The 25,972-nt window shown below is 26.9% G+C and overlaps 3 protein-coding genes across 3 annotated transcripts in view; 1 reads left to right on the plus strand and 2 right to left on the minus strand.

The window, feature by feature from the left end:
* The window catches only part of LOC107407530 (probable inorganic phosphate transporter 1-3), a 121,356-nt gene that overhangs the window by 74,498 nt on the left and 20,886 nt on the right, over window positions 1–25,972 (minus strand). The gene's annotated exons all lie outside the window — the stretch shown is intronic.
* On the plus strand, window positions 12,921–13,676 carry LOC107422875 (ethylene-responsive transcription factor ERF098-like). The gene has a single exon (XM_016032382.4). The coding sequence runs from the start codon at window positions 13,028–13,030 to the stop codon at window positions 13,460–13,462; it is 435 nt and encodes a 144-aa protein (XP_015887868.3). The 5' UTR covers window positions 12,921–13,027; the 3' UTR covers window positions 13,463–13,676.
* On the minus strand, window positions 18,731–19,644 carry LOC125423498 (ethylene-responsive transcription factor ERF096-like). The gene has a single exon (XM_048477923.2). The coding sequence runs from the start codon at window positions 19,320–19,322 to the stop codon at window positions 18,900–18,902; it is 423 nt and encodes a 140-aa protein (XP_048333880.2). The 5' UTR covers window positions 19,323–19,644; the 3' UTR covers window positions 18,731–18,899.

A 25,972-nucleotide genomic window follows, 5' to 3' on the forward strand; every position in this document is an offset into this window, starting at 1 on the left:
CTCATGAAGTAATTAGTTGTTAGGCAAAAATGGGTCCCATGAATAAAACTCAATATATATATATATATATATATATATATATATAATTTTACTCAGTTTAACTCAAAACCCTCTTTTCAGTTTCATATTCTAAGCATGTCAAAGTAAAGTTGCTTCATCAATTTAGCCCATGTAGATTTTTATGCTTGTCCACGATAGAGATGAGGATTCTGGTTATTTTGGCTAGGCTCAATGCACCAAATATTATGAGATTGACCATTTTGTTGTTCTTTTCCTATATTTTTTAGCTCTCATCCAAAAAGCAGTCTTTATCCTTAAGACATTATTCAACAATAATGATGATCGAAAATAGTTAATTAAGATCTTAATCCCAAAAATGTTTAATTAATTAGTTATTTTAGTCAATGAGACCGCGAACGATAAATCGCCGCCTAGCTTAGGTTAAAGATGACATTATTATATGAGAAAAACAGAGACTGGTTTTTCGTTTTTCTTTTTTTTCTTTTTTTTTTTAATTTTATTATTGTTATTATTATTATTATTTTGTGGGGTATGAAAGCAAATATTGAGAGAATCAAAACCCATAAAATGGTTTCCCAAGAAGAGAGTTTTTCTGATACATATGAAAGGGTTAAAAAGATAGGGTTTAATCATTGTGCAAAGAAAAGGGTAACAGAAATGTAGTTTTAATTAGACCAGGAGAGGCTTATCTTTAGCTATCTATATTTTCTTTTCTTTTTTTCTTCTTGTTTTTTTTTTCTTTTTTAATTTTTGATGAATAATCTATATTTGCTATATATTTGACATTTCGAACCTCCACATGTGTTCATATGAGAGGGACGGTTTATCCCCTTTCTCGTGTGCACCTGGTTTAGAAATATGTGAAAGTTCAATGTTATTATGGACCCCTCTCGGCATGCATTCCTTTAATGTTTGGCCCAATTTTGGTTGCCAAACTTACTGCTCAAATGCAGCATTTGGGTCCCCAGAAATTAAATAAATAAATAAATAAAGCATTTTTGAATTGAGATAGGTCCTACCCTTATCTATCATTTTTTTTTTTTTTTTGTTTGGTGAATTTACCTTTATAATGGTTTTGTTGATTGTTATATTAAAAAAATAAACAGCCAATTTAAAAAAGCAAAAATAAAAACAAAAACAAAAACTCTCTAATAAGTCTGTTTAAGAGCCCTATCAAGTTCACGGCGCAGAAAAAAAAAAAAAAAAAAAAAAGCTGTGAAAGAGATGCTCTACTTTGGAGGGTTTGACAAATAGTATGACTTATCAAGAAAAATATCTATTAAAACAATCTTTATTTAAAAAAACAAAAGATCAAGTTTTTAAAATAAAAAAACAATTGATTTATCATTAATTAGGAGTGTGAAAAATCGATCAACTAATAAAATTGACTGATCTAATCTAATCCAATTTGTTTTGTTTTAATCCTTTTTTTAGCGTAATCAGATTTGACTGGATTTGAAAATCAAAAATTGATTATCAATTTATATTTGGTTTGATTTTTGAAGTGAAAATCCAACAAATCCAAAACAAATTGATTAATAATATAAATAATAAAATTATATATATACATATATTTAAATTTTGTGTTATTATCTATAATTTTACTAATTAGTTGTATGATTATTACATGATATGCAAAATTTTAACTTATTATTAAGCTTTAACTTCTTCTTTTTTAATATTTCTGTGTGTATTAGCTTTTTTTCTTTTTTTTCTTTCAGACAATCTATACATTTTAGAAAAATAAAAATTTTATATAATGAAAAAACACAAGCCAAAAATTGCTGTTCAAACTTTAAAATTCAAAAACCTCAAAAGCTTAATGAAAAAGCACAAAAATTAAAAAAGACTCAAGTTTCAAAACCAATCATCCAAATTGATTACTAATTGGATTAGTTTAGATTGAATTTAATGTATAGATAGGTTTGGTTTGGATTATTAATTGGATTGGATTAGTTATTCACAAATTATATCAATTTCAAATTGGGGAACACCATTATTATTAATTAGTTGTAATTTAGATAGAACCTAGGGATCTTTTTTTAGGTTGAGTGTTTCTTAAGTACAATAAATATTCATGCCACATATATGACAAGCTTTTTCAATTTCTGTACCACATAGATTATAATCCACATAATTTTTGAAGATTCTATAAACATATTGGCTGGAAAATGCCATTTGTAACTATAACTAATAAGTGGGCCATAAATTATTTGTGACGAAAATTCTTAATCTGAATCCCTTCTTTTTTAGTATTATAAAAAAGAGAGAAACTATGAAGAATCCCCTTACTCATTGGCGTATTCAACAATTTAATATCATATTTTCTATTAGATTATACCAAATGAATAGGATTTGAAATTTAAAAATAATTAAATATAAATTTAATGATATTTTAAAATCATATTTAGAAAGAAAAAAAATATATTGTATCGTATTGATTATTAATAAATATAATTTAAAAAAAATATTGAGTGATTTGTGACATGGAGTTTTAGATGGATTTAGATTTAGGAAATGGATCTTAATTACAAGATAGATACTGTGACGTGTATTAATAGAATTGGATTTGGGCCTAGATTCTATGGAATAATTCAGTTCTTACGTCACTGAAAATTATGTACTTGAACATTTTGTGATGATTATATTTCATTTTAAGATCAAAAGTTCTTAGGCAGGCCTACCACTCAAATGGTGCCAATTTTATTTATTTATTTATTTATTTTTAAATCTCTAATCTTGTTGGATGGCTTTACCTGGAATATGGTCATTACGAACGAGGAAACAGGCCGGGCCGAAGATACACTTGGTTTTTTGCGTGGAAATAATCGAAGAAAGGTGCTACATATTGAAATTAAACAATGGAACTAAGCATTCCTTTCCAAAATGGGAATTTTATTTTGGGTACCAATAAACGAAAGTTATGTACAATAAATATCCTGAAATCACTTATATTTTTAAGACAATCCAAACGACAAAAATCTTAGTTCAATTTTCAAATTTTTTATTCGATTGTGTTTAAAAAAGATCCCCCAAAATTAATAAAATTAGTACAAAATTCAAACTCTCATATAAAATTTACACATATAAAAATGAGTTTAATCAAACAAAAATAAGTTTGATTTTCATCATATATAACCAATTTTTCTTTTTTTTCCTTTTTTTAGATGTAAGGACAATCAGTTATTCTCTTATCAAAAACATCATAAGCTTTGTTATTAGTTTTTGCTTCAAGATTAGGATTTAAGAATATACACGAATCTAGCGAAACACTAAAGGCATGTACGTTTTTGCAAAACTGCTTTTCATTTTGCAGAATGAGAAATGCGGTTGGTAGCCATATTTGAAATTTTGGTTTTTGGAAAAACGTTGGAAAGATTCTTTAAAAGATAGATAAATTTAGAAAATGTAAATGTATTTGGAAAATTATGGAAATAGGTATATGTATAAAAAAAAAAAATAATGTACATCATATTAAATTAAAAAAATATTATATATATATATATATATCATATTTAACATAAACCTGACACAAAATATGAATAATGTTTCCATATGGAACATTTACTAAAAATAATTTTACTATTTTCATTCTCATAAAATATTTTTAAATATATTAGCAGATATTTTTTTAAAATTTTAAAAATATGAAATTCAAATTACTATTTTTATTTATAAAATTGATTTAGAAAAGATGCTAAACAATCACTTATATAAAACGCAAATATATATTTCAATTTTAGCTTTTGAAATAATCTAGAAAGCTGAGAATACAGATTTTCATGCATTTCTTTCATGAACATCCTGACTTCAAAATTTATATAAAGACAATAACATGCTCATTAATTTTTTGATTTCTTTGTATCCATCTAAAAGCTAGTTTCAACCTAGCTTCACTTTTCTCTACCATGTAAATTATGTTTTTTTTTTTGGTTTTTGTCTTCTAATCTCTTAACCTTAGATTGCAATTAGTTCTACTTATTTAATAATAAATTTGAAGTACTTGTACAAGTGCTTTTTTATAATATGAATTTGGTTTAAGACTTTTGTGGCCATTCAGTCTTCTCCAGAAGCCAACTAGTTTATGATTATACCATAAATTAATGATTACATATTCTATAAATTCGATGTTTGCCAATGCCAATGTACTCTTCCAATTCACATCTTTTCAACAACTTCAGTTTCAATGTCCCAAACTTTTTGTCAAGATTTTTGTACACAAATCAATAATTTTTTAACCAAAAAACATGAAAAGTTTCTCTTTTATAAGCTTGCTTCTGTGTGGTCAAGGCACAAGCCAATTATAGTTACTCTTGTATTATTAAAGAGATCCAACGAGAAATATATTCTTATGATTAAATTAATAAAGGTCAAAGAATTGTTATAAATTTTTCTATCCATCTTGGAAAAGTACTTGGAATCCTAGAAAAAAAATTTTCTAGTGCTCTTTGTGGGACAACCCAAAAATGATTCTTTTTAATCATAAAATTTATAAATTTAATCAAAGCAATGAAATATAATGCCTGGATACAAAGTTCCAATAGTGACTTCTTTATAATTTAATCCCAAAAATGAAAGTTCTCTTTGGTCAACATGTTCTAGCACATTCTTGTATTTATGGTTGTTTCATTTTTTTCTTCCTCTTTGAATCTATATTCAAATTTAATTATTTAGAGATACTAATATTTAAATTAGAGTTAGTAAGGTACCCTTCTAGGAAACTGCAATGCTTTTGACCAACATCAAAGTTTTCATCTATACTCAAAACTTATAAAACTATATATGCTACATTATTTCCCAATTGAACTAATAGCAAATGGTGGACAATTTGTTTTTCTTTAGTGGCAGTCATTTCTTTCTGGTACATAAAAATATCTTTTCGTATATAAATAATTTATACATATAATTATTAATCTCTCAATTCATTTGAACAGGATAAACCCAAATTTGGATATGTATGAATTGATTGGATTTAATAGGTAGCATAAAATTTTCAAACTTTAGAATCAACTATTCATGAAAAAAAGAAAAATTTTCATTTACATTTTTTCAGTTTTGTTATTATTTTATTTAAACCCCACGTTTTTGAAAAATTATTATTTACCTTTTTTTTAGTTTTCTAAAATTATTAAAAAAGCTAATCTATTAGTTTTGTCCATTTTTATTAGTTAATTTTTACAATTAAATGCTAAACTTGTATTTTTATAATATAATTCAATCGTAAAATACAAACTTTTAACTTTCTTTTCATTTTTTAACCGTTAAAATGTTTTGATATATATATATATATATACACACAGTTATATACATATATATAAAATTAAAAAAAAAAGTTAATAATAATTTTTTCGAAGAGTGGGATCTAAATAAAATAATGATAAAACTTAATTGGTGTAAACAAATTTTGCCCAAGAAAAAATGAATATATTATTATTATATTTCATCAAATATTCAAATTTATGAATTAAATTACAATTTACAATATATTATAATTATATGCATTCAAAATTTTGTTCCAAAGCATTCCCCTTTTGAATGCCTAATCTAATTTTTTCTTTTCTGTGATTTTTTTATTTATAACCAAAAAAAAAAAAAAAAAAAAAGTAAAGTGGTGAAAGCTGTCATGTTGTCATATGGGCGTGCGCATGCAGCAACGTACAGACATTGGTTGCGGTTGGGGTGAGGTCAAAGACTTTGAAAATTTTCACGGGCTGGTCTGTGACTTTTCTCACTAGGCCATCTAATCTTCTTACAGGTTTCAGCAGCCCATTTAGCCTTTTACTTTTTTTGTTTGTTATATATATATATATATATATATACAGAAATTTTATGGTGAGTACGGTCCGTACGAAGACTGCAGTATTAGTAATGATTTTTCATAGTATTAACGATGGTATTTTAGAAAATCATTACCAATATTATAAAAAATCATCACCAATACTGTGGTCCGCACCATAGACGGACTGTATATATATATATATATATATTGGTAGATAATATACATTCGTTTCTAAATGCAACATGAAAGATGGAAATTAATAAATTATACCATACATGAGACTTTATTATCCATTCAACCATAGTGGAGTAATAAAAACTATTATTTTCTCTGATAATAATTTTTTTTTTTTGGTTTACTTATCTAAGTAAAAAGAAAAGCTTTTAGTGTCTGAAATTTGCTTGTTGTAATATTGATTTTCTCCAAATGATCCCGAGCTCAATGAAGCTATTCCATGCAATCGATTACAGTGGAAGCCTTTGTCGAACAACCTTTCAGCTCAAGTAAAGGTTGTGGGAACAATTTGAAAAGCAAAACAAATAGTTAGGGGTGCCAATAATGGTGTTGGTGCAAATCCTATGTTGATGGAGTCAAGGATTAGGCAAGAACACAAAGACTTGTACAAAGTAACAATAGCTTGCCCAAAAAGAAAGGTACAGAGTAACAATATCTTGTCTAATGAGGAGGTGGTTTGGAAGAGCAAACCCAAGCTTTTTATAAAAAGAGGGTGGATTTATGCCGTATGACATTTAACTTGCTGGATGAGTGTTGTATTCCATTGAATTTTGAAAGGTTCTTATCAAATGGAGTGGTTTTTGGCATCTCAAGAGGTGCCAACTAGAGCTCATGACAAGCTCCTCCAACTATGGTTTGTGCATTGTTGTTAAAATCTCAACCATTATATCTTTTGTAATGGCTCATCTAATAGGTCTAAATGAGGCTAGGACAAGTGCAACCTACTATTTGGCTGAACTAGATGGAGACAACACATTTCTACATGTGTTAAGCGTGTGTCTATTAAGTACATCATTTCTTGAACTCTAAGTTAGATAGCTTGTGAGTGCATCTTGCTCTTGTGACATGGGCTAGGAATTGAGGACTTGAGATCATTCACCTGTTGGATTTATACTGTTAAAGCAAGTTAATCCATTGATCAAGAGCCTTGATTAATAATGGACAGTAGGATTCCCAAACTAGCTTATTAAATGATAAAGCCCATTTTACTAATTATTAAGATACAAGAAGAAGGCCATTAATTGAGCCCAAGGGGTTATGAAACCATAGGAGAATTAGAATTAGCAGTCTATAAATACATTCCTTACTAGCTTCTAGTGACACAAGATTTTACGTATTATTTTTTCGAGATTGAAAATCTCAATAGAAAATCAAACACCTTGAGGGAAAAAATAAATAAATAAATAAAACTATGAGGTTTTAAAGTGTTTTTCAGATTAACTTTATTGTTTCTTTTATGATCAGATGCACCCACACATAGATATATCAAAAAATAATTTGGAAGTCCTATGGATTCAAGAAAAGTTTTTTTTGCACTATTACAAGTTAGTAATGGATGATAAAAATATATCTATCACATATTATATTCAACTATGCAATTCTTGACTTTTGCTGTATGATTCCAACGCCACCTTGAACTCCTTATATGACGTCTACGTCGAGCCCTTTTGAGATTGTGGAACACCTTAACACTACTTTGGATTGAAGAGAGGAAATAAAAAGAAAGGAAAGGAAAGTACTTGTTTATAATTCTTATTTGGATGATTAGCCAATGAAAATGAAAAGAAATGATATGAATGGTAATAAATATTTTCATGCAATAATAATAAGGATAATTTTGGGATATTAAAAAATTCATTAAAAACTTTTTCCTTTCCATCATTTTATTTTCAATTAAGAAAGGAAAATAAACCTTATTAAAATAAAAGAACCAATTTCTTCTATTTTCTTCCATTTCCACCTCATCTTAACCATTCAAACAAAGTATTTTAATCATTTCTTCCTATTCCCTTCTTTCAAACGTAGTGTAAAGTTGTTAACTTGTGAAATCATTTCCTTTAGTCTTGTTATCTTCTTTTGAACATCTGTTTATGCGAATTGGGTGATAATGTACTCATAACGAAAGTTATTTTAGTTTGTGTATATATAAACTTTGTTGAAATAGGGAAATTGAAATTTTATTTTGGAAAATAGGATTGATTTTTTCGATAAAACTAAGGGATAATATTACAAGAGGTCCGTAAATATATTGTTAGTGACACTTAGTTTCTCAAACTTTTTTTTTTTTTTGACAAATTAGTCATAAAAGTGTCGTTTATGAATATGTTAAGTTAGTAATTTTTATTTTTGTTTTTTTTTTAAAACAAATTGTGTGTAGTTTGTTTATTTTAATTATTTGTTAATGTTAGTTTCGTGATAGTTAGAATTTGTTAGACATATTAACTAATTAAAAATATAAAGGAGGAAAAAAAAATCTAAAAACAACAAATTTTAAGTTGTGTTTCATTTTCTATTCATTTTTTCTCTCTCCTTATATTTATAGTTAATAAAAATATCTAATTACTATTATTACACCATTTAATAAGCAAAATACACCCAATTTAAAAGAAAAAAATATAAACAAAAAATAAAAATTGAACACTTGACAAATCGACACTCGAACTTGCTAATTTATTTCATCGTTAGTCCCTAATTAACTTTCCATCCAAAATTTTGTTATTATAAGAGACTAAAGTGAAACTTTTCTATGGTTTAGGAAAATTTTTATGAACTTATATGAAACTTTATATTCCATTATCATATATTTGTCTTGTCTGAATTATATAAGCTCTTTTATTACATCATAATCTTTGTTTATATGTTACATCAGTTTATTAACCATTAAATAAATGCAATTGTTTACTATTTGTTGTGTATGAATAAATTTATTATATGCCGCCTAACATAGATCAAAAGTATATGAGATGAGTTTTTTAGTTTGAGAAGCAATGTAAAAACCATTCGGCCAAAAAAAAAAAAGAAAAGACAATGTGAAAACAAAATATATTATTGTTTCTTGAAGAAACATAAAAGTATTTTGCTTTTAGTTTCTTTTGTTTTGGGGATTGTTGACCCGACCAATGTTATATTTAGAGTCAAATTAAAAATACAACCAACCTTCATATGTTGCTGTTATACGAAGTTCCAGCTTATTTAAAAAGCATTAGATGCACTAGCGAATTCCGAATTCCATTTTGCATTTTGGCATCCCCTTTTGCGCTGTTTTTGGTTTAAAATAAATAAATAAATAAAACACGGGTTTCACATAGTATCTTACCTTCCTAGGACACACCTGGTTGACAAGAAAAGGCCCTGTTCTAAGTCCAAAGTTTTCTTACTAAATTCAACAAGAAAAAGAAAACAAATGTATTTCCACAAATATTTGCCATAAACTTCGTTTTCATCATCGAATTTGTTAAATATAAATACCATTAACGTCATATCTTACAATTACTTCATGTTGGCCCAAAAAACACAGAGAGAGAGAGAGAGAGAGAGAATATTATAAAAATGGGGAAAAAAGAAAAAATAATATTATAATGTAGTGTTTCATGGATTGGGCCGAACTTTCGTTAGCAGACTTGGGCTCATTTCTTTGGGTCACACTGGTATGATTATAATGCCGCGTCATGCCTTACATTTTCTTCAATTTTTTATTCTTTTTTGTTTTTGTTACTATATTTTATTTCATTTTGCATTTTATATCCTGCGTCCGCTACAAGGCCACGACAACGAAAAAGTTTCACCTTTGAGTGAACCTTGTTCATTTTCGTGTTTGGCCATACACATAAATAAATTTGAAAAAAAATTTCAAGCATTTTACTTTAATTTTCAGTTTTTTTTTTAATGGATTTAATATTCTCATTTTGTCTAAAAAGTTAATGATGCATTTAATACACTTTTTGACACTTTAAAATTCAATTATTTATTAGATCTATTTTTATTGGATAATTTTATTATCAAAAATTGATTTAAAAATATAAAAAAAATTATATCATTTTATTAATTTTAATACCTTTGGTCACAAATATATTAATTTTTTGGATAGAAAGCCACAAATAGATTTGATACAATTTTTTTTTTTTCGGTTAACAGATTTGATACAATTGTTGCGTGTTACATTTTTTTTCAATTATCCAAGTGGCTTTGCACATCAAATTTATTTTTATTGATTTATTAGATATATTTATCTTTTTTGGTAATTATTTATTTTTGTTGGCAATAATTGATCTATTTATTTAATAATTGCTGTTAACCTATAAACATGAGTGAGCATAAAACTATTAAACTTGTATCATAAAACCACATTGTATATATGTACAATTTTGATTTATTGAAAACATAATTTCTACTTTATATGTTAAGCACTTATAACTATGACCAGTGTTAATTTTAATTTAAAATTATTAATTAATATGGCACTTCAGTATGTCACACTCATGTTTCCACTTTATGTTTGACAATTCTAAGCATATTTGAAATGGTTTTCTCTTTCTTTGTCTCTCACCCACTCCCTTTCTCTCCCTTAATTGTTGATTTAGTTGATTAGTTAGGAGGGTACCCAAATCTTTTTTCTTCTGCTAAAAAAGAGACCAAAATCAAAGTAAAATAATCGGGTTATACATGCTTATTCAGGAAATATTAAATGTTATTACACCTTACCTACGTTTTAAATTAAAATTCAAAAAACAAATTATCAATCCGTTTAATGAAGATACATTTGCTACATAAGTATTGCTAATTAAGCTATATCAAGAATCATAAAAGAAGATTACGTATATATAAAGTTAAACTCACATTAAATTGATAATAGATAAATATTTATGACATAAGTATTGCTAATTGAACTAAATCAGGATTATGAAAGAGATTATATATATAAAATTAGGCTTATATTAGATTAACTTGATAGTTTTAGTAATAAGTCTTTCCTTATTATCCCTTGAATTGCCATAAAAGCTCAAATTTATAAGTTAATAATGACCTATTATGGATCTAATGACTTATGAAAACCCTATTGGAAAAGTGAAATTTGTAAGTACATGGTAAAACACAAATGTAATTTTAATATTTCAGTTATTAAAATGATTCAATGGTTAATAATAATAAAAAAAAAAAAATCTTGATGTTAAGTTCAATGTATTGATCTAATATAAATCTGGTTATATATATTACCTCTTTTCATATACATACAAATATTATACTTGTGTTCCTAAAGCAAACATTTTAATTTTAATTTGTTTTTAGACATATGTTAAATTGGGGAATGAGAATTATTAGAAAAGTCGTTTTAGTAATATGGTGTTGCTTTGAAAACAAATTTTGGGTAGGTGGTATAATAAGAAAACCAGCATATTAAAAATATTAGTCCAAGTTCTTCCTAGTTTCAGACAAGCAGCCAATTGGAAAGGTCTTAATGTTGTACAATACAGGCACTGGGGAAAGGGACGGTGAAGAGCCGGAACTCATACCAAAGGACAAAATTAACTATAGACTTGTCATAAAGCCCCTTCTATGGTTTTCTTAGGCATTTTCATTTTTACTTTTAATTTTTGACAATAGGATATATAATCAATTACATGGTTGCAATATTCTTCCCTACCTATGAAATCTCTTGCGCAAATTCATATTTGGTGGGTCCAATATTTTTCTTTATCTTGGTGGTATTGGGTATCAATTTTTGCTCCCCAAAATATTCTAAATATAAAATCACAAAAAAGTAGAATATGGTATCTATATCCAGATATATACACACACACACACACATATATATAGCAGTTCAATGCACTAGTACTGGTTGTCAAGAAAGTGAGAGAATTTTTTCAAGTCTTTCTAATTTTCAAATTCATCTTTTAGATGGCGTCACAGGTTTTAAAATTTATAACAATATTTTTACTTGAATTTTTTGAAGAAATAAATATTGATAAAATTCCGAAACCATAAATAGTGGTTGTTTTGTCACATAAGGCGTATAGTCTTCATAGACTCTAAAAGCTATCAATTTACTCTTTTTTTTTTTTTTTCTTTTTCTGCTGCAAAAAGTTATCAATTTACTTATTTATTGATAAATATAATTGATTAATTTTATAGTAGTAAAATTCCACTATTGACTGATAAAAAAAATTCCACCATATCAAATATGAAAAGACTGAATTTTCAAACTTAAATTATGTTAGATATCGAAGAAACGAATAAAATATTCTGGAAAAAAGTAACTACTAGGGCAGCAAAATCTGTTATTCTCATCTGATGTAGAAGAAAAAGCTAGAATCGATCCGAAAACACACATTTGAAAAAATGCCAATCGATGAAAAAGAGATTTACAATCTAATTTACTATATTTTGAATTTTGTTCATAGAAAGAGTCGAAGTATCGAATTTTGCTTTGCTACACGAAGAACCTTCCCAGAAAGGAGATGGGGAAGATATAGTCAATCCACGTTCCAAATCATATAATCAATTCGGATTGCGACTCCCTGATGTCCTAAAAATTCGAAAAAAAACAAAGTAAACAAACAGACAAAAATAAACGAAAAACAATTCAGCATACGACTCACTTTTTCTCAAGATTGAAAATCTTCAAACATAAATATTATAATATAATATTAAAATATAAAAAATATATATTATTTAAATATATTGTCAGACTTATTTATTAAATTAATCTAATAATTTAAAAGGTCTATTATCAAATAGATCTCAAACTATTTTTCAATTTATATATTGGAAAATATGATCTGGAAACTGAAACTGAAATTTATATGCTTTCATAGAAATTTAATTGATTAATATTTAAGAATTTATTTTCTTATATTAGATTTGTATGGATAATTGCAAAACATTATTCTCCATATATAAAGTAATTATTTGATCGCATCAAAATATTTTAACTTTAAACCAATTAATCTGTTCCATATACAAATAAATTTCTTTAAAAAAATAAATGGGTTATTTGCACTGCATTTATAAAGACTTTATATTCTGATGTGAAATTTTTATATGTGTGTGTGTATGTGTATATATATATACACACACATATATATACGTATGTAAGCACCATAAAAGTCATATTTCACCACTTTGAAGCCCCAAAAAAAAAAAGAAAAAAGGGGGTTACGTACGTGAATTAAGGGGTAGATCATCATCAACAAGAAACCCTGAAACAACATACAAATGGAAGACCCAAGCAGAAGGAAGGACAAAAGAGAAGAGAAAGAAGAGCAGGTGAGGTATCGCGGGGTTCGAAGGCGGCCATGGGGGAAATATGCAGCGGAGATTCGAGACCCTTCGAGGCAAGGTGGGCGGCTCTGGCTTGGAACGTTTGACACGGCGGAAGAAGCAGCTAGAGCATATGATAGAGCTGCCTTCAACTTCAGAGGTCATCTCGCAATCCTTAACTTCCCGAATGAGTACTATTCCAAACTCCGGGTTTCTCCTCCTCACTCATCATTTTCTGCTGGTTCCGGTTCTGGTTCTGGTTCTGGTTCTAGGAGTTTTGAACGCGGAGGTTCGTCTGCTGGACAAGAAAGACAGGTGTTCGAATTCGAGTGTTTGGATGACAAAGTGTTGGAGGACCTTCTTGATTCGGAAGAGAAAAACAAAAAATGATGAGATATGAGCTGCAGCCTCAGATTGTGATCAAATTTCTTTTATTTTTCAGTACTGCTTTTTTTCCCCTCTTTTTCAGTTTCTTTTTCTTTCTTTTTTTCTTTTTTTTGGTTCTTTTTTTCTTTTTTTCATCATATAATTGCCGGCTACATAATTTGAAATGTAACAGCTATTTGAAAATTTTTATATATATCCAGTTTTTCTAAGCGTTAAAAAGTTGAATTTAAGGGGTAGAATGTGATATAATTTACATGATTCACCAAATTAAGGAGTAGAACAATTGCTAATTTAATTGGAGATTACCGTATATATATATATATATATTCAATTAATTCATTCTCTGCAGAATTTGGATTTCCATAATGTGAGTGAGGTATAGTTTATGCTTTTCTTTTTTATCAGCAATTTATTTAATTAAGGTTGAATGCTTTGGCTTGTTATTAGTACAAGCTAGCACTATGTAATCTTGAACATTGTTGAGGCTAAATTTTGAACATTCTTGTTAAATCAATTTCATTATCGTTGAAACTTTAAGAATCAAATTTAAGGACATTATGAATCAAATCTAATTCAAACGCTTATATATAGAATCGAGAATAAAGGTTTAAGAATATAATCTCATGGATAATTACAGGAACGCAAAGAAGTAAAGAAAGCTAAAACGACGAAAGAAATTCACATATTCACTCTATTATGAGAATAATATAAACCTTGTCTAACATATTCTGGACACAACCTTCACAGGAGGAAGAACAAAGAGTGAATATGGTATTCGAAGACCCTTTAAGTCAGGTGGTGGCCTCTCCGGCTGACTTAAATGGTGGTGCAGCAAAAACTTGAAACCATTTTAAATTTCAGGTGGGCGTCTCCGGCTGCGTTCAACTTTAGAGGTCAATTCACCATTTTAAAAAAAAAGAAAAAAGAAAAAAGAAGTAGAAGGAGAAGAAGAAGAAGATAACTTGAGTGGTCATGTTTGCAATCCTGTGCTTCCTCCTTATTCATTTTCTTCTTCTACTTCTTGTTATGGTTTTGTTTTCCCTATTGGAGTTTTGACGGGGACGATTCGTCTGCTGAACTAGAAAAGCAAGTTTTTTTGAGTTTGAGTACTTGCATGACAAAGTATTGGAGGACCTCATTAATTCACAAAGAGCAAAAGAAAAACTGATCAGACTGTTTCTGCTTATGATCAAAACTTCTTTTTTTATTTTTCTTTAGATATTTTTTTTATATTCTGATTATATAAGTGGCTAAATGTAACAATAACTAGAAAGGTAGATAATCCTCTTTTTTAAGTGTTAATAAAGTTGAATTAATTCATGGAGAGGAAAATTGTGACAAAACTTTTAAGTGCTGATCCAAAAGGAGTAGGAAGAATTAGTTGAAGGAAATTGAGGAAATGGAAGGCATTTTAGTAATTAATTTATCATTCTGCAGTATTTGGAGTTATTGATCTTTACACTTAATTACCACAATAGAAATGAGGCAGATGATCATAATATATATATATATATATTATTCTGTGTTTTATTAATTCAGTATATTTCTTTTTCTTTTATTTTTCTTTTGGAAGGCGCTTGGTTGTAGAAGAATATTTTATCAGGTGACTAATCAAGTTATTAAAAAAGTGGTAGAATGCAGAAAACAAGACACCAAGACATCTGCAAACGAGCACATTTTTTCATTAGGCCATAATCACTTATCAGACAATATATAGTGTGAGAGTCTTCTTGTTAAATGAATTTCATTGTATTCCAACTTGAAGGATCAATTAAGACCATTATTTATTTTATTTTTTGATACTGGGATAGAGGATTTAAACTTCATATCATTATTTAAGAAAAAGAATAATAAATTTTTTTATATTAGACTGTCCCTATAAAAACAATTAAGATCATTTTTAATGAAATCTAATTCAAACTCTCATAGATAAATCAAGAATGAAGGTTGAAGGATATGAAATGAGTTTTTGATAAAACTATTCTAATAAAATTAAACACTAATTTAGGTGTTTAGTAAAAATTCTAATTCTCCAAAAATCTAGAAGCTCTAGCTGAAATAGTAGGAGGATAGCTTTTCAAATTCTGATTTTAGCTTCTTAGAATGCTACAGCACAAAATATTTACTAAATTTATTTACTACACAAAACGTATTAAGATTTTATTAGTTAACATATTTATATAACCTAAATATAGATAAGTGAACATTTAAATGAGTAAGTGAATAACAAAAAAATTAATTAAATATTATCACATTATTTGATCAATATTTTGATAACTCTAGTATTATTAATCATTAAAATACCAATTTAGACCCTAATTAATAAAGTTTTTGTTTTTTCCCCTCAATTCCTAGTTTTGCAATGAATGAGGTTTGATACATTAAATACTTTTTCCCTTTTATATATTTGTGGTGAATAAAAAATTATTATGTTAAATAATAAATGTCTACATTAAAAAGATAATGTTTCATAATATTACACATAGTAATAAAAATAAGAATTTTTTTTACAATATTATTATAACAATACTGGTGAAGATATAATAATAATTGATGTCATTTTTAGAGCATTTTCAATGGTGGATGGTGAATTGTTGCTTATGTGTCATTAAAATTGATATTACCTAAATCTAGGTAGTATAAATGTATAGTTAATTTTAAAATTATCCTCCATTGATAATGTACATGAAAGTTATATATAACTATTAATTAATTAATTATTTTAATTTTCTTTTACTTTTTTTGTGAAAGAATTGATTTTTAAGAAAACTTGTACATTTTATGAATTTTCAGAATCTCTGATAAACTATCTAGAAATAGAGGGTCATCTTAAATTTTTTTTTTTTTTAATGAACCATTAAAGAAGATTTTTTAATGACTTTCTATTTTTCTAATATGGCAAAAATGATTTAGTAATAAACAAAAACATTAGAGATGTTTTTAGCCATTATACATAGCTATAACAACTAAATAGTATTATTTACCAAATGCTTAAACATTAATTTTAAATCCTACACCAATTTTGTGGAACTTGTTTACCAAACCCTTGATTCTTTCTACAGTTGATTTTTTCTTCGGCACACAGCCTAAGATGATTTTGGACCAAACTAAGCAGGCTTGGAGCAGTCTCCTTATGTATATAGGAAAAAAAACAATAAAAAAAAGAAACTGCAATTAATTCACTTTTCGTAATGAATGATATATAATCATGTTTAGTAAAGTAAGGAAGGATATCGAGCATATTAGTTAGTCAAATTTCGAACATACACTTTTAATTTTATTCTCATTTAGGAAAGTGATTGTTCCTCAATAAAATTTCAAATTAAAAACCAGGAAACATGATTAACCCAATGAACATTCATAATCCACGTATGATTCTTTGTGGAAAATTTTTATAGAATTCAATTTTTCAAGAGGCTAGGGAAAAACCGTACAAAATGGGAAAAAAGGTCAAATTGACTACTATAATTACGCTAGCCAACCAAAAGTTATGCTATCAATCACGTTATGAGAAAGATGTATATGGCAGAAAAATCATATATGTAATACGGAAACTAAGTGAAACCAAATTAAATTGTGAAAAAAGTGCAGAAAATGTGTTAGATTTTTCGCTGGTCCTTGTGATAAACGCTATCTTTTCTATGTGATAAACGTTGCATATGACTTAATTCAATAATTATTTTTCAATTTTACTTTGAAAGAATCTTTATTTGTTCAATCCCTTCTCACACAATTCACGACCAAGGTCCAGATGACTATCCTCTCAAAAAAATGGTCCAGATGACTAAACCTGTAAATATATAATTATCCCTATATATATATATATATATAAATTCTTTACTTTGTAAAATATTTAGTAATAACAATTTAATTAGAAATGAAACCTATATATTAGGTTAAAATTTAGCTTAGAAATATATATACATATATATATCCTCAACCAAAAGTTTCTTGTAATTAAATGCAAATATCTAAAACTCTTTTCGTAATATTTTGATATATACTTGTTATGTTTCAAACTATCTAGGACTTGTTGAATAATTTCTCCGTGTAATTGTATTCATCTCAAAACTTTTCTTTTATCACTTTTATTTAATAAAAAAGGCGCATATGTCTTTGTTAACTATTGCGGCTATTTAAAAATAATTGTTATTACCAAACACTTTTTAATACTGTGTCTCACCAACATTTTCGCGGCGCAGCATTCAAATCGTACAGCAAAATCTTTATTTTCATTAAAAGGTTTTAGCACATTCCATGGTTGCTTAAGATTGATTCAGTTTAAAATATTATTTATAATAATAATTAATTTTACCTGAACAGGCAAACATCTGGCTTTCATAGGTCATTAATTAGGACAAGAATTCTGGCTTTTTATATAACATCTAGCTTTTTCTTTAAAATAAAAATTTAAATATGTTTATTCTTTAATGTTGTTTGGTTGAAGTTTCTGTCAGATATTGAAATCCAGCTAGAGTTCTTCAATGTCATTTAAAAAGTTGGCCAAACTTAATCAATATATATAATAGGACCAAAAAAAAAAAAAAAAAAAAAAGAGTTGCTCAATATTTTGACCAACTTGGGCACTGAATGTTAGTTCATTATCCAATTTTTTTTTATTTTTTTTTTTGAATCAATTAAGTTCATTTCCCATTTCAAAAAACGTTCTATAGGGAAAAAGATTGGCTCTGAGGTTAACAGGTAACCGCCCAATTTAGCCATATTGATATATACTTAAACCATATTTGATTGGAATAGTCAAAACTGTATTTCTGAAGATATGGCCCAAATGTTTGAAAGAAATTAATGATGTCTATACATGCTCTGAAAGTCACATGCCTATAACTAGGCCTGGATAACATTAAAAGTGACAAAAAAGTCTTCACTCTTGAAAGCGATAGACTCAAATGAAACGTTTAAAACCCAGAAAGCCTTTTAGTACAAAAGTCCCTCAAAGTTCTTTATTAATATTGATCATGTATATTTTTATTAGGTTTCCAATATTTTGTGTGTGTGTGTGTGTGTGTGTATATATATATACACACATACATACATACATATAACATATATATATATATATATATATAACAGAGTAACAGAGAGTTACTTCTGGAAGTGTAATATGGACTAATTTGGACAAGTCCAGGATACATATTAATTATGATCGCAATGTGTTTTAATTTGCATTTTTGCATATCATAGCTAGTAATCTTGAAAAGAAAATTGCTTCCATTTTTTGGAGAATTTTCATTTGACAAAAAATGTACATACACAGAAAGGAAATCATTGATCTTAGCATATTAAACTTTTTTTTCAAGGAAACAAAAACAAGGAAAACAAAAAAAAAGAGTTTGGGAAATTGGGGAAAATTATTCAAACATATCCCGGATTGCAAAATGGGGGAATTAGCGAGCTTAATTTAAAATCTTCTACCTTTTTTTTATTTCTTGTTCTTCTTCTCACTATAATCAAGAAGCTCCTCTAGAAGCTTATCATCCAAACACTCGAATTCGAAAACTTGTTGTCTTCCATGTTCACTAGCAGAAGTATTGGTCCTCCCGGAAGGCATTGATGAAGAAGAGGAAGAAGAAGAAGCAGAGGTAGTACCAGGTGCTGAAGGGTACTCTTCAGGAAAATTGAGAACTGCCAAATGACCTCTCATGGTATAAGCTGCTCGGTCATAAGCTCGAGCAGCTTCCTCAGCAGTGTTGAAAGTCCCGAGCCACACCCTGGCACCGTGCCTGGTCGAATCCCGAATCTCCGCCGCGTACTTCCCCCAAGGCCGACGCCTTACACCACGGTATCGAACCTCGCCACCAGTTTCTTTCTCATCCATGGTTTTCCCTCTTGGGTCCTCCTCCATGGTGCTTTTGCATGGCTTTGAGCAAGATTAGCAGGTGCAAGATGGTTTTTATATGGGAGAAAAAGACAAAATAAGAGAAAATAGTCAGTTCGTGGGGCTTTGATTATGGAAAGTGATGGGGTCCACATTTTGCTTGCGTGGCAGAATTTGAGGTGCGGAGTGTCTGTTTCACACGTGTTGATGTGAATCTTGGTTTCTAGAACTACCACAGGCTTTTGAGTCCATTGTACCTGGATGGTCATTGGTCAAGCCGATGGCTATGGAGTTCTTTGAAGAACCTTTGTTTGTGTTATATTTCTACATATATCTACCACTCTCTCATGTTATTCGATTTTCTTGTGAAATATTGTCTTTTTGTCGATTAACTTCATATAATTCCAAACTTTTTCATGGGAACTTAAATTATATTATCAATTATGATGATAAATAAGCAGCAGCATGACAATGATAAAAACAATTTTAGATGAATGCTAACTGCAGAAATTGATTAGACATGTTATTATTTTTAAGAACATAAATATCTAGGAAAATTCTTTATTTGTCAGATCATTATTATTTGACTCGGTCATGTACTTATAATGAATTGCTACCACTAGGGCCACTTAATTTTGATATCGAATTTTTTGTTTGCTAGGTGATATGACATTGTATCGGTGGCGGATCAAAACACTACTACATTTTAAATTTATGGAAAATGAATCAAATAATATTTTCCCATATTATTTGAACAATAAAATTTGATATCCATAGCCTTACTAGGAAAAACAAAAATATATGGTGAATAGCACACGTCAGTGTGATTGATGAGGTCAAGTTGCTTATCTCATCTTGTTTTGTTTCTTGTGGGTATTGTTTTTTATTTTTTATTTTTTATTTTTTATAATCTTGTGGGAATTGTTTTATGTTACATGTATTTTACATTATTGTTTTGTGGGTATTAAGAATCTTATGCTCATTTGGGTTGGGATTTGTTTGCAAGTAAGATGTATCCATTTTGTGCGGAACCAGAGGCACAGCTTTTAGGCAATTTATGAATTAGGTGGTCCTTGAAGTTTAGCCAATTGGCATCATTGAAGAGCTTTTAAAGCATTGAATTGAGCAGTGCATTTGTATGGATTCCATATATTTATTTTTGGTTGGGATTTGGTTCTTTTCCATGTAAGAATCAGAATTTCTGCTAAATGCAAGGACCACTCAGAACACTCTACGTGACTTGGGACCAATGCCTTGCACCTCGTGCCCTATAATTATATTTAAAGTATAAAAATGTAGCATCTCATTACGGACTCGGTGTCCAAATATTTTTTATTTTTGAGGTACCACCGGATACAATGCTTGTGGGCTTTGGGGTGTTTGCAACCATTGTATCAAAGAATTTCAAAAGAAAAGGAACAGAACTTTCTGATTCAAAGGTGTGTTGATTGTTGAACATGCTTATGAATGTACAATAAAGCGGCTTGGCTATTCAATTTGGTTTTTTCTTTTCTTTTTGGGCGAATGCTTGGCTATTCAAATTGTTCAACAAACAAGGAAAAAAAGAATATGAGAATGATTTCTAAATTAAGAATTTTTTTAATTTGTTTCCGACAGAATTATGATTTCTAAATGGTAACATTTTTGTTTTCCGCAAACTCTAAATCCTAGATTCATTAAGATGTTTTTGACTCTCTTTTTATTTTTTGGTCCGATTTATATATACAGAATTATTATAATTACGTACTAATGATTGAAATCTGAAAGTATTTTGTTTACTCTAATTTTAAATATGCATTTTGTATAACATATATAAGAAGACAACAAACTATTAGAAATCATCAGAGACGAGAAAACAAAATGGAAATGACTTAAAAAGATGTATATAATTTAGATATGACAATATTCACAAAAAGTAGAAATAAAAAATGGGCTATGGCAAGACAAAATTATTGATTGTCTATTTTGACAAATTTAATGCTGCCTATGTGGATATTTTTAATGTAAAATTTAAGATGAAGTATTTCTTTATTAATAATTAAAATTTAAAATTATATTTATTAATTATTAGATTATGGTAAGATTTATTTTTCGTAAATAGAATTTAAATATATCATTAAATCTATATTTAATCATTTTTTGAATTTTAAATTTTAATTTTTGATATAACTCAATACTCATTAAAAGTAGATCTGAATTTAATAAAATAAAATAAATATTATTTAAGATATACTATATATATATATATATATATAAAGTTGTAAATATATTATGTAGAAAGAAAATTATAGAGTAACATAACATTTATGGATTTGCTTAATTAAATTTTCTATTTATTTTATTTTTTGTTATTCTCTCTACAAAGTCATCATTAGCATGATATTTACATATAATTCTAAAAACATAATATATAAAAATATATATAATAGGATATTAGACGTCTAATATAAACTAGGTAACATCATTCAACAAATGATTTTTGTTTCTCGAAGTACAATACAACGTATGTTTGTATATTATTATCCAAGAAAAAAAAAAAAGTATGTTTGTGTATGATTGCACCACTCCATATTTATTTTATTTGTTCAAAGAATGATAGCTTTCTTAATTAATCAATTTTTCTTTTTCTTTTTCTTCTTGCAAGGTTTATTAATCGGTTAATTAATGAAATACTGTAGATCGTCTTGCTCACAGAATTAATTGATGAGTTAATCCGTTAATTAAGGACTTGGTCTCTATTCAAAATTAGGGTGTAGTCGAGGGGAAGAAAGGCAGCCTTTGTATAACATACTATATTCTAACATAATTAAATGCGTGTAAAGAAAGAAAGAAATACAAATTGATTAAAAGAAAGTATCTCCTTAATGAATTCGTACTTTTCATCCAAAAAAAAAAAGAAGAAAAGGAAAAACAGTATTATAACACCATATGGAAAGAAAGACACATGCACAAAAGAATTAAGCACGTGATTATTTTCTTTCGTTCCTTTTTGAATTCAATAAAAATAAAGCAAAAGTTTATTTTTCTTTTTTCTTCTTTTTCCAACTGGTATGTATTGCATATAAAAGTGTTTGGCGCTACAATTTAGTTCCTTTTTTTTTTTTTTTTCCTTTGGGGAAAAAAAAAAAAAAACAAAGAGACTTTGATTGGCAAATACCATAGGAAGTATAAGGATAAAAGATTTGTTAGATCTGGGTGGTCAATATTCCTTTTTATTGTTAGTGCATTTGCTTTTTGACAACTTGAGGATCTTCGTATAGTTTTATTATATATTTATATATGTGGGTGCGAGCTAGGTCCCATAGTTTCAAATCCAATCTACTTGTCTAAATTTTTGGGTAAATTTTCCTAATGTTTTTTTTGTAAAGTGTCAAAATTAAAAAGAAAAATAATTTTTAAAATTTAATTTATTGAGAATTGATTTTTTTTTTGGTTTGTTTGATAAATAATAAAAAAATTGAGATTTATAAATAATTAAATTTAATATTGTATAATAAATTAATGGTCAATATCTATTTTAAGAAAATTTTAAAATTATTTTTTTTAGAATTCTCAAAATGATACTTATATATATGAGAACAACTTTCTCACATATTTTACTACATCGGTAGGAATTTAATTTTCTGGATCCACACTTTTCCATCTTACAATAAATATCCAAATAAAAAAAATTATTACTTTTATAAAAAAATTAGATTTCTACTAACTTTACATTTATCTAATCATGCCATAATAAATATATTTTTTTAACAAGACCCATTATCTCAGTTGGGAATCTAAATGTTCATTCACATACACTTTTATATTTTTGGGTAATTCCCAGAGGTAAATTTTTCTTTGTCAAATAGGCCCATAGTGTTATCTTGGGAATCTATATGTTCATTTATCTTGTGGTAAAAAGATCTACGCTTTTCCTTGGTCAAATAAACATATATTCATTTACCTTTTGCAAAACCAAATATTTGACCTTGTATTTACCCCAAAAAAAAAAAAAAAACATTTGACCTTGTAAAAAAGCATAAAAAGTTTTTTTAATGCTTTTTTTTTTTTGGATTAAAGTAAAAGCAGGAACGGCTGAGTGTGAAAAAGGCTCTAGGTTTTGTACATGGAGCCCACGTGATAAGGCATATTAACTGGTGTTGATTTTGGGCTTTGATTGGAGTTTTCCCTTGTTGGGCTTAATCTTGTTTTACAAGCCTGCCAATAGACAATTAAACAAGAGGGATTAGAATATTAACAAAGTGTAATGTTAATGGGTTTTTAAGGATTGTGGGGGACAAAGAATTTTTTTTATTTATTCTATATAAAATATTATTAAAATTACCCTAAGGTCTAATTTGAGTGGAGAGAAGCATAGATTCACGATGTAATTTCAGATGAAGTTTCAGGTTATTTTTAGAGTTCGAATCTGTGAGGAAAAACTGGAAAAGAAAAATATTAATTTTGTTATTTAAAAAAAAAAGGGAAAATTTTGCAGTGAAGTTTTGATTTTAATGATTTTGGTCCTAAAGTTTCAAAATTGATGCAAATTGGTCCAATTTTTAGCCATAACCATTAAATCTAACTGCTAATATCAGCATAATATATGCTTACATCATAATTTAATTTAAAAAAATAAAAAATATTTTAAAATAAAAAAATTTGAAAAAGTACATTTTTTATTTTTCCATTAATATTTATGATTTTTTATTTTAAAAATTGTATCTTTTTTTTATTTAAACAAAAATACTCATAATTATAATTAAATATTTTTTACTTGAAACTAGACCAAAAAATAAAAATAAAAATTTTAAATTTTTGGTCAAATAAAAAATATATTATTAGACTAAGAATAAAAAAATATCTTTTTATGCACAAACCTAAAAAAAATAGAACAAAATACGAAAATAAAAATTAGACCGCTACTCAAAATTAAATGTTATTTTTTGAAAAGTTTTTGAAAAAATATTTATAGTTTTCCATTTTATATTTATGATTTTTTATTTAAAAAATTGTATCTATTCCTTTTTAATTTAAATTAAAATACCTACAATCATAATTAAATATTTTTGAATCTTAAATTAGATCAAAAATAAAACTTAAAATAAATTTGAAGTTTTTACCAAAAATTAAAAATATTTTTTATGCCCAAACCAAAACAAAAAATTAGACCAAAATACCAAAATAAAAATTAGACAAAAATTCAAAAATAAAAATAATTTTTAAAAAAATAAATTTGATTTTGAAAAAATATAATTGTTTTTGTCTTTCTATTTTATATTTATGGTTTTTTTTATTTGGATAATTGTATGCATTTGTTTTTTATGTAAATTATAATTATCACAATCATAAGTAAATATTTTTGGAGCTAAAACTAGATCAAAAATAAAAATAAAAATAAAAATAAATTTTTTTTGGTCTAATAAGAATAATTTAATAAGACAAAAAAATAAAACTAATTAGACCAAAATGTCAAAATAAAAAATTAAGCCAAAAATTTACAAATATATATATTTTTTAACAAATAAAAAAACTGGAAAAAAAAATTAGACCATTTTATAAACCAAAATGTAGGCCAAAAATGGAAAAATGGAAAAAAATTTCAAAAATGGGAAAATGGCCTCCATTTTTTGGGTCTAATTTTAGGTCCAGAATATTTAATTATGGTTGTAGAAATTATAATTTAAATAACAAATGAATGCACACAATTTTCCAAATAAAAAATCATAAATATAAAATGGAATAATAAGAATTGTATTTTATTTAAATTTTCTAAAAGTAATTTTTTTAAACGAATATTTTTATTTTTAAATTTCTAGTCTAATTGTTATTTTGGTATTTTGGTCAAATTTATTTTTCTTGGTTTGGGCATAAAAATTATTTTTAATTTTTGGTAAAAACTCTAATTTTAATTTTAATTTTTTGTCTAAATTTAAGTTCAAAAATATTAAATTATGATTGTAAGTATTTTAATTTAATAAAAAAAGAATGGATAAAATTTTGGAATAAAAAATCATAAATATAAAATGAAAAAATAACAAAATGTATTTTTTCAAATTTTTAAGCAAAATGAAAAATTAAACAAACATATTTTTTGTTTTTGGAAATTGAATTATGATGCCAACATGATGTTATGTTGATATTAGCTATTAATTTAATAGTTACTATAAGGAATTGAACTAATTTGTATCAATTTTGAAACTTAAGACCACAATTGTTGAAATCAAAACTTGAGTGCCAACATCACTTCAGCCCTAAACATCAAGGTACTAAAGTACAATTTTTTCGAAAAAGAAATAATAAAAAAATAGATGTTCTTTTTAATTTTTATAGAAAATATTTGATGACTTCATTTTTTTTTTTTTTGGTTATTTGCCTTAGACATAATAAGCAGAAAAAAATGTTAAAAAAATAGTAACTAATAATAAAGAAAAAAAAATTCATCACCTCATGTAATGTATTTATATATACGTATCTAAGTGATACTATACGCATCAAAAAGTTTACAACAAAAATATTACCAAATTTATTATTGGTTTATATATTTGTATAACATAGCTATGAACAGATAATTTCTATTTGCAATACTGAAAAAAAAAACTCTATTAGAGTTACCCCATTCTAGATTTTCAAAACTACCCTTTTATAGTTTGTTTTTTTGGAAAAAAAAAAAAGATTGAATTAAAAAAAACTGAAAA

This window comes from Ziziphus jujuba, chromosome 3 (assembly GCF_031755915.1).
Source record: "Ziziphus jujuba cultivar Dongzao chromosome 3, ASM3175591v1".
In the NCBI taxonomy this organism is placed as follows: domain Eukaryota; kingdom Viridiplantae; phylum Streptophyta; class Magnoliopsida; order Rosales; family Rhamnaceae; genus Ziziphus; species Ziziphus jujuba.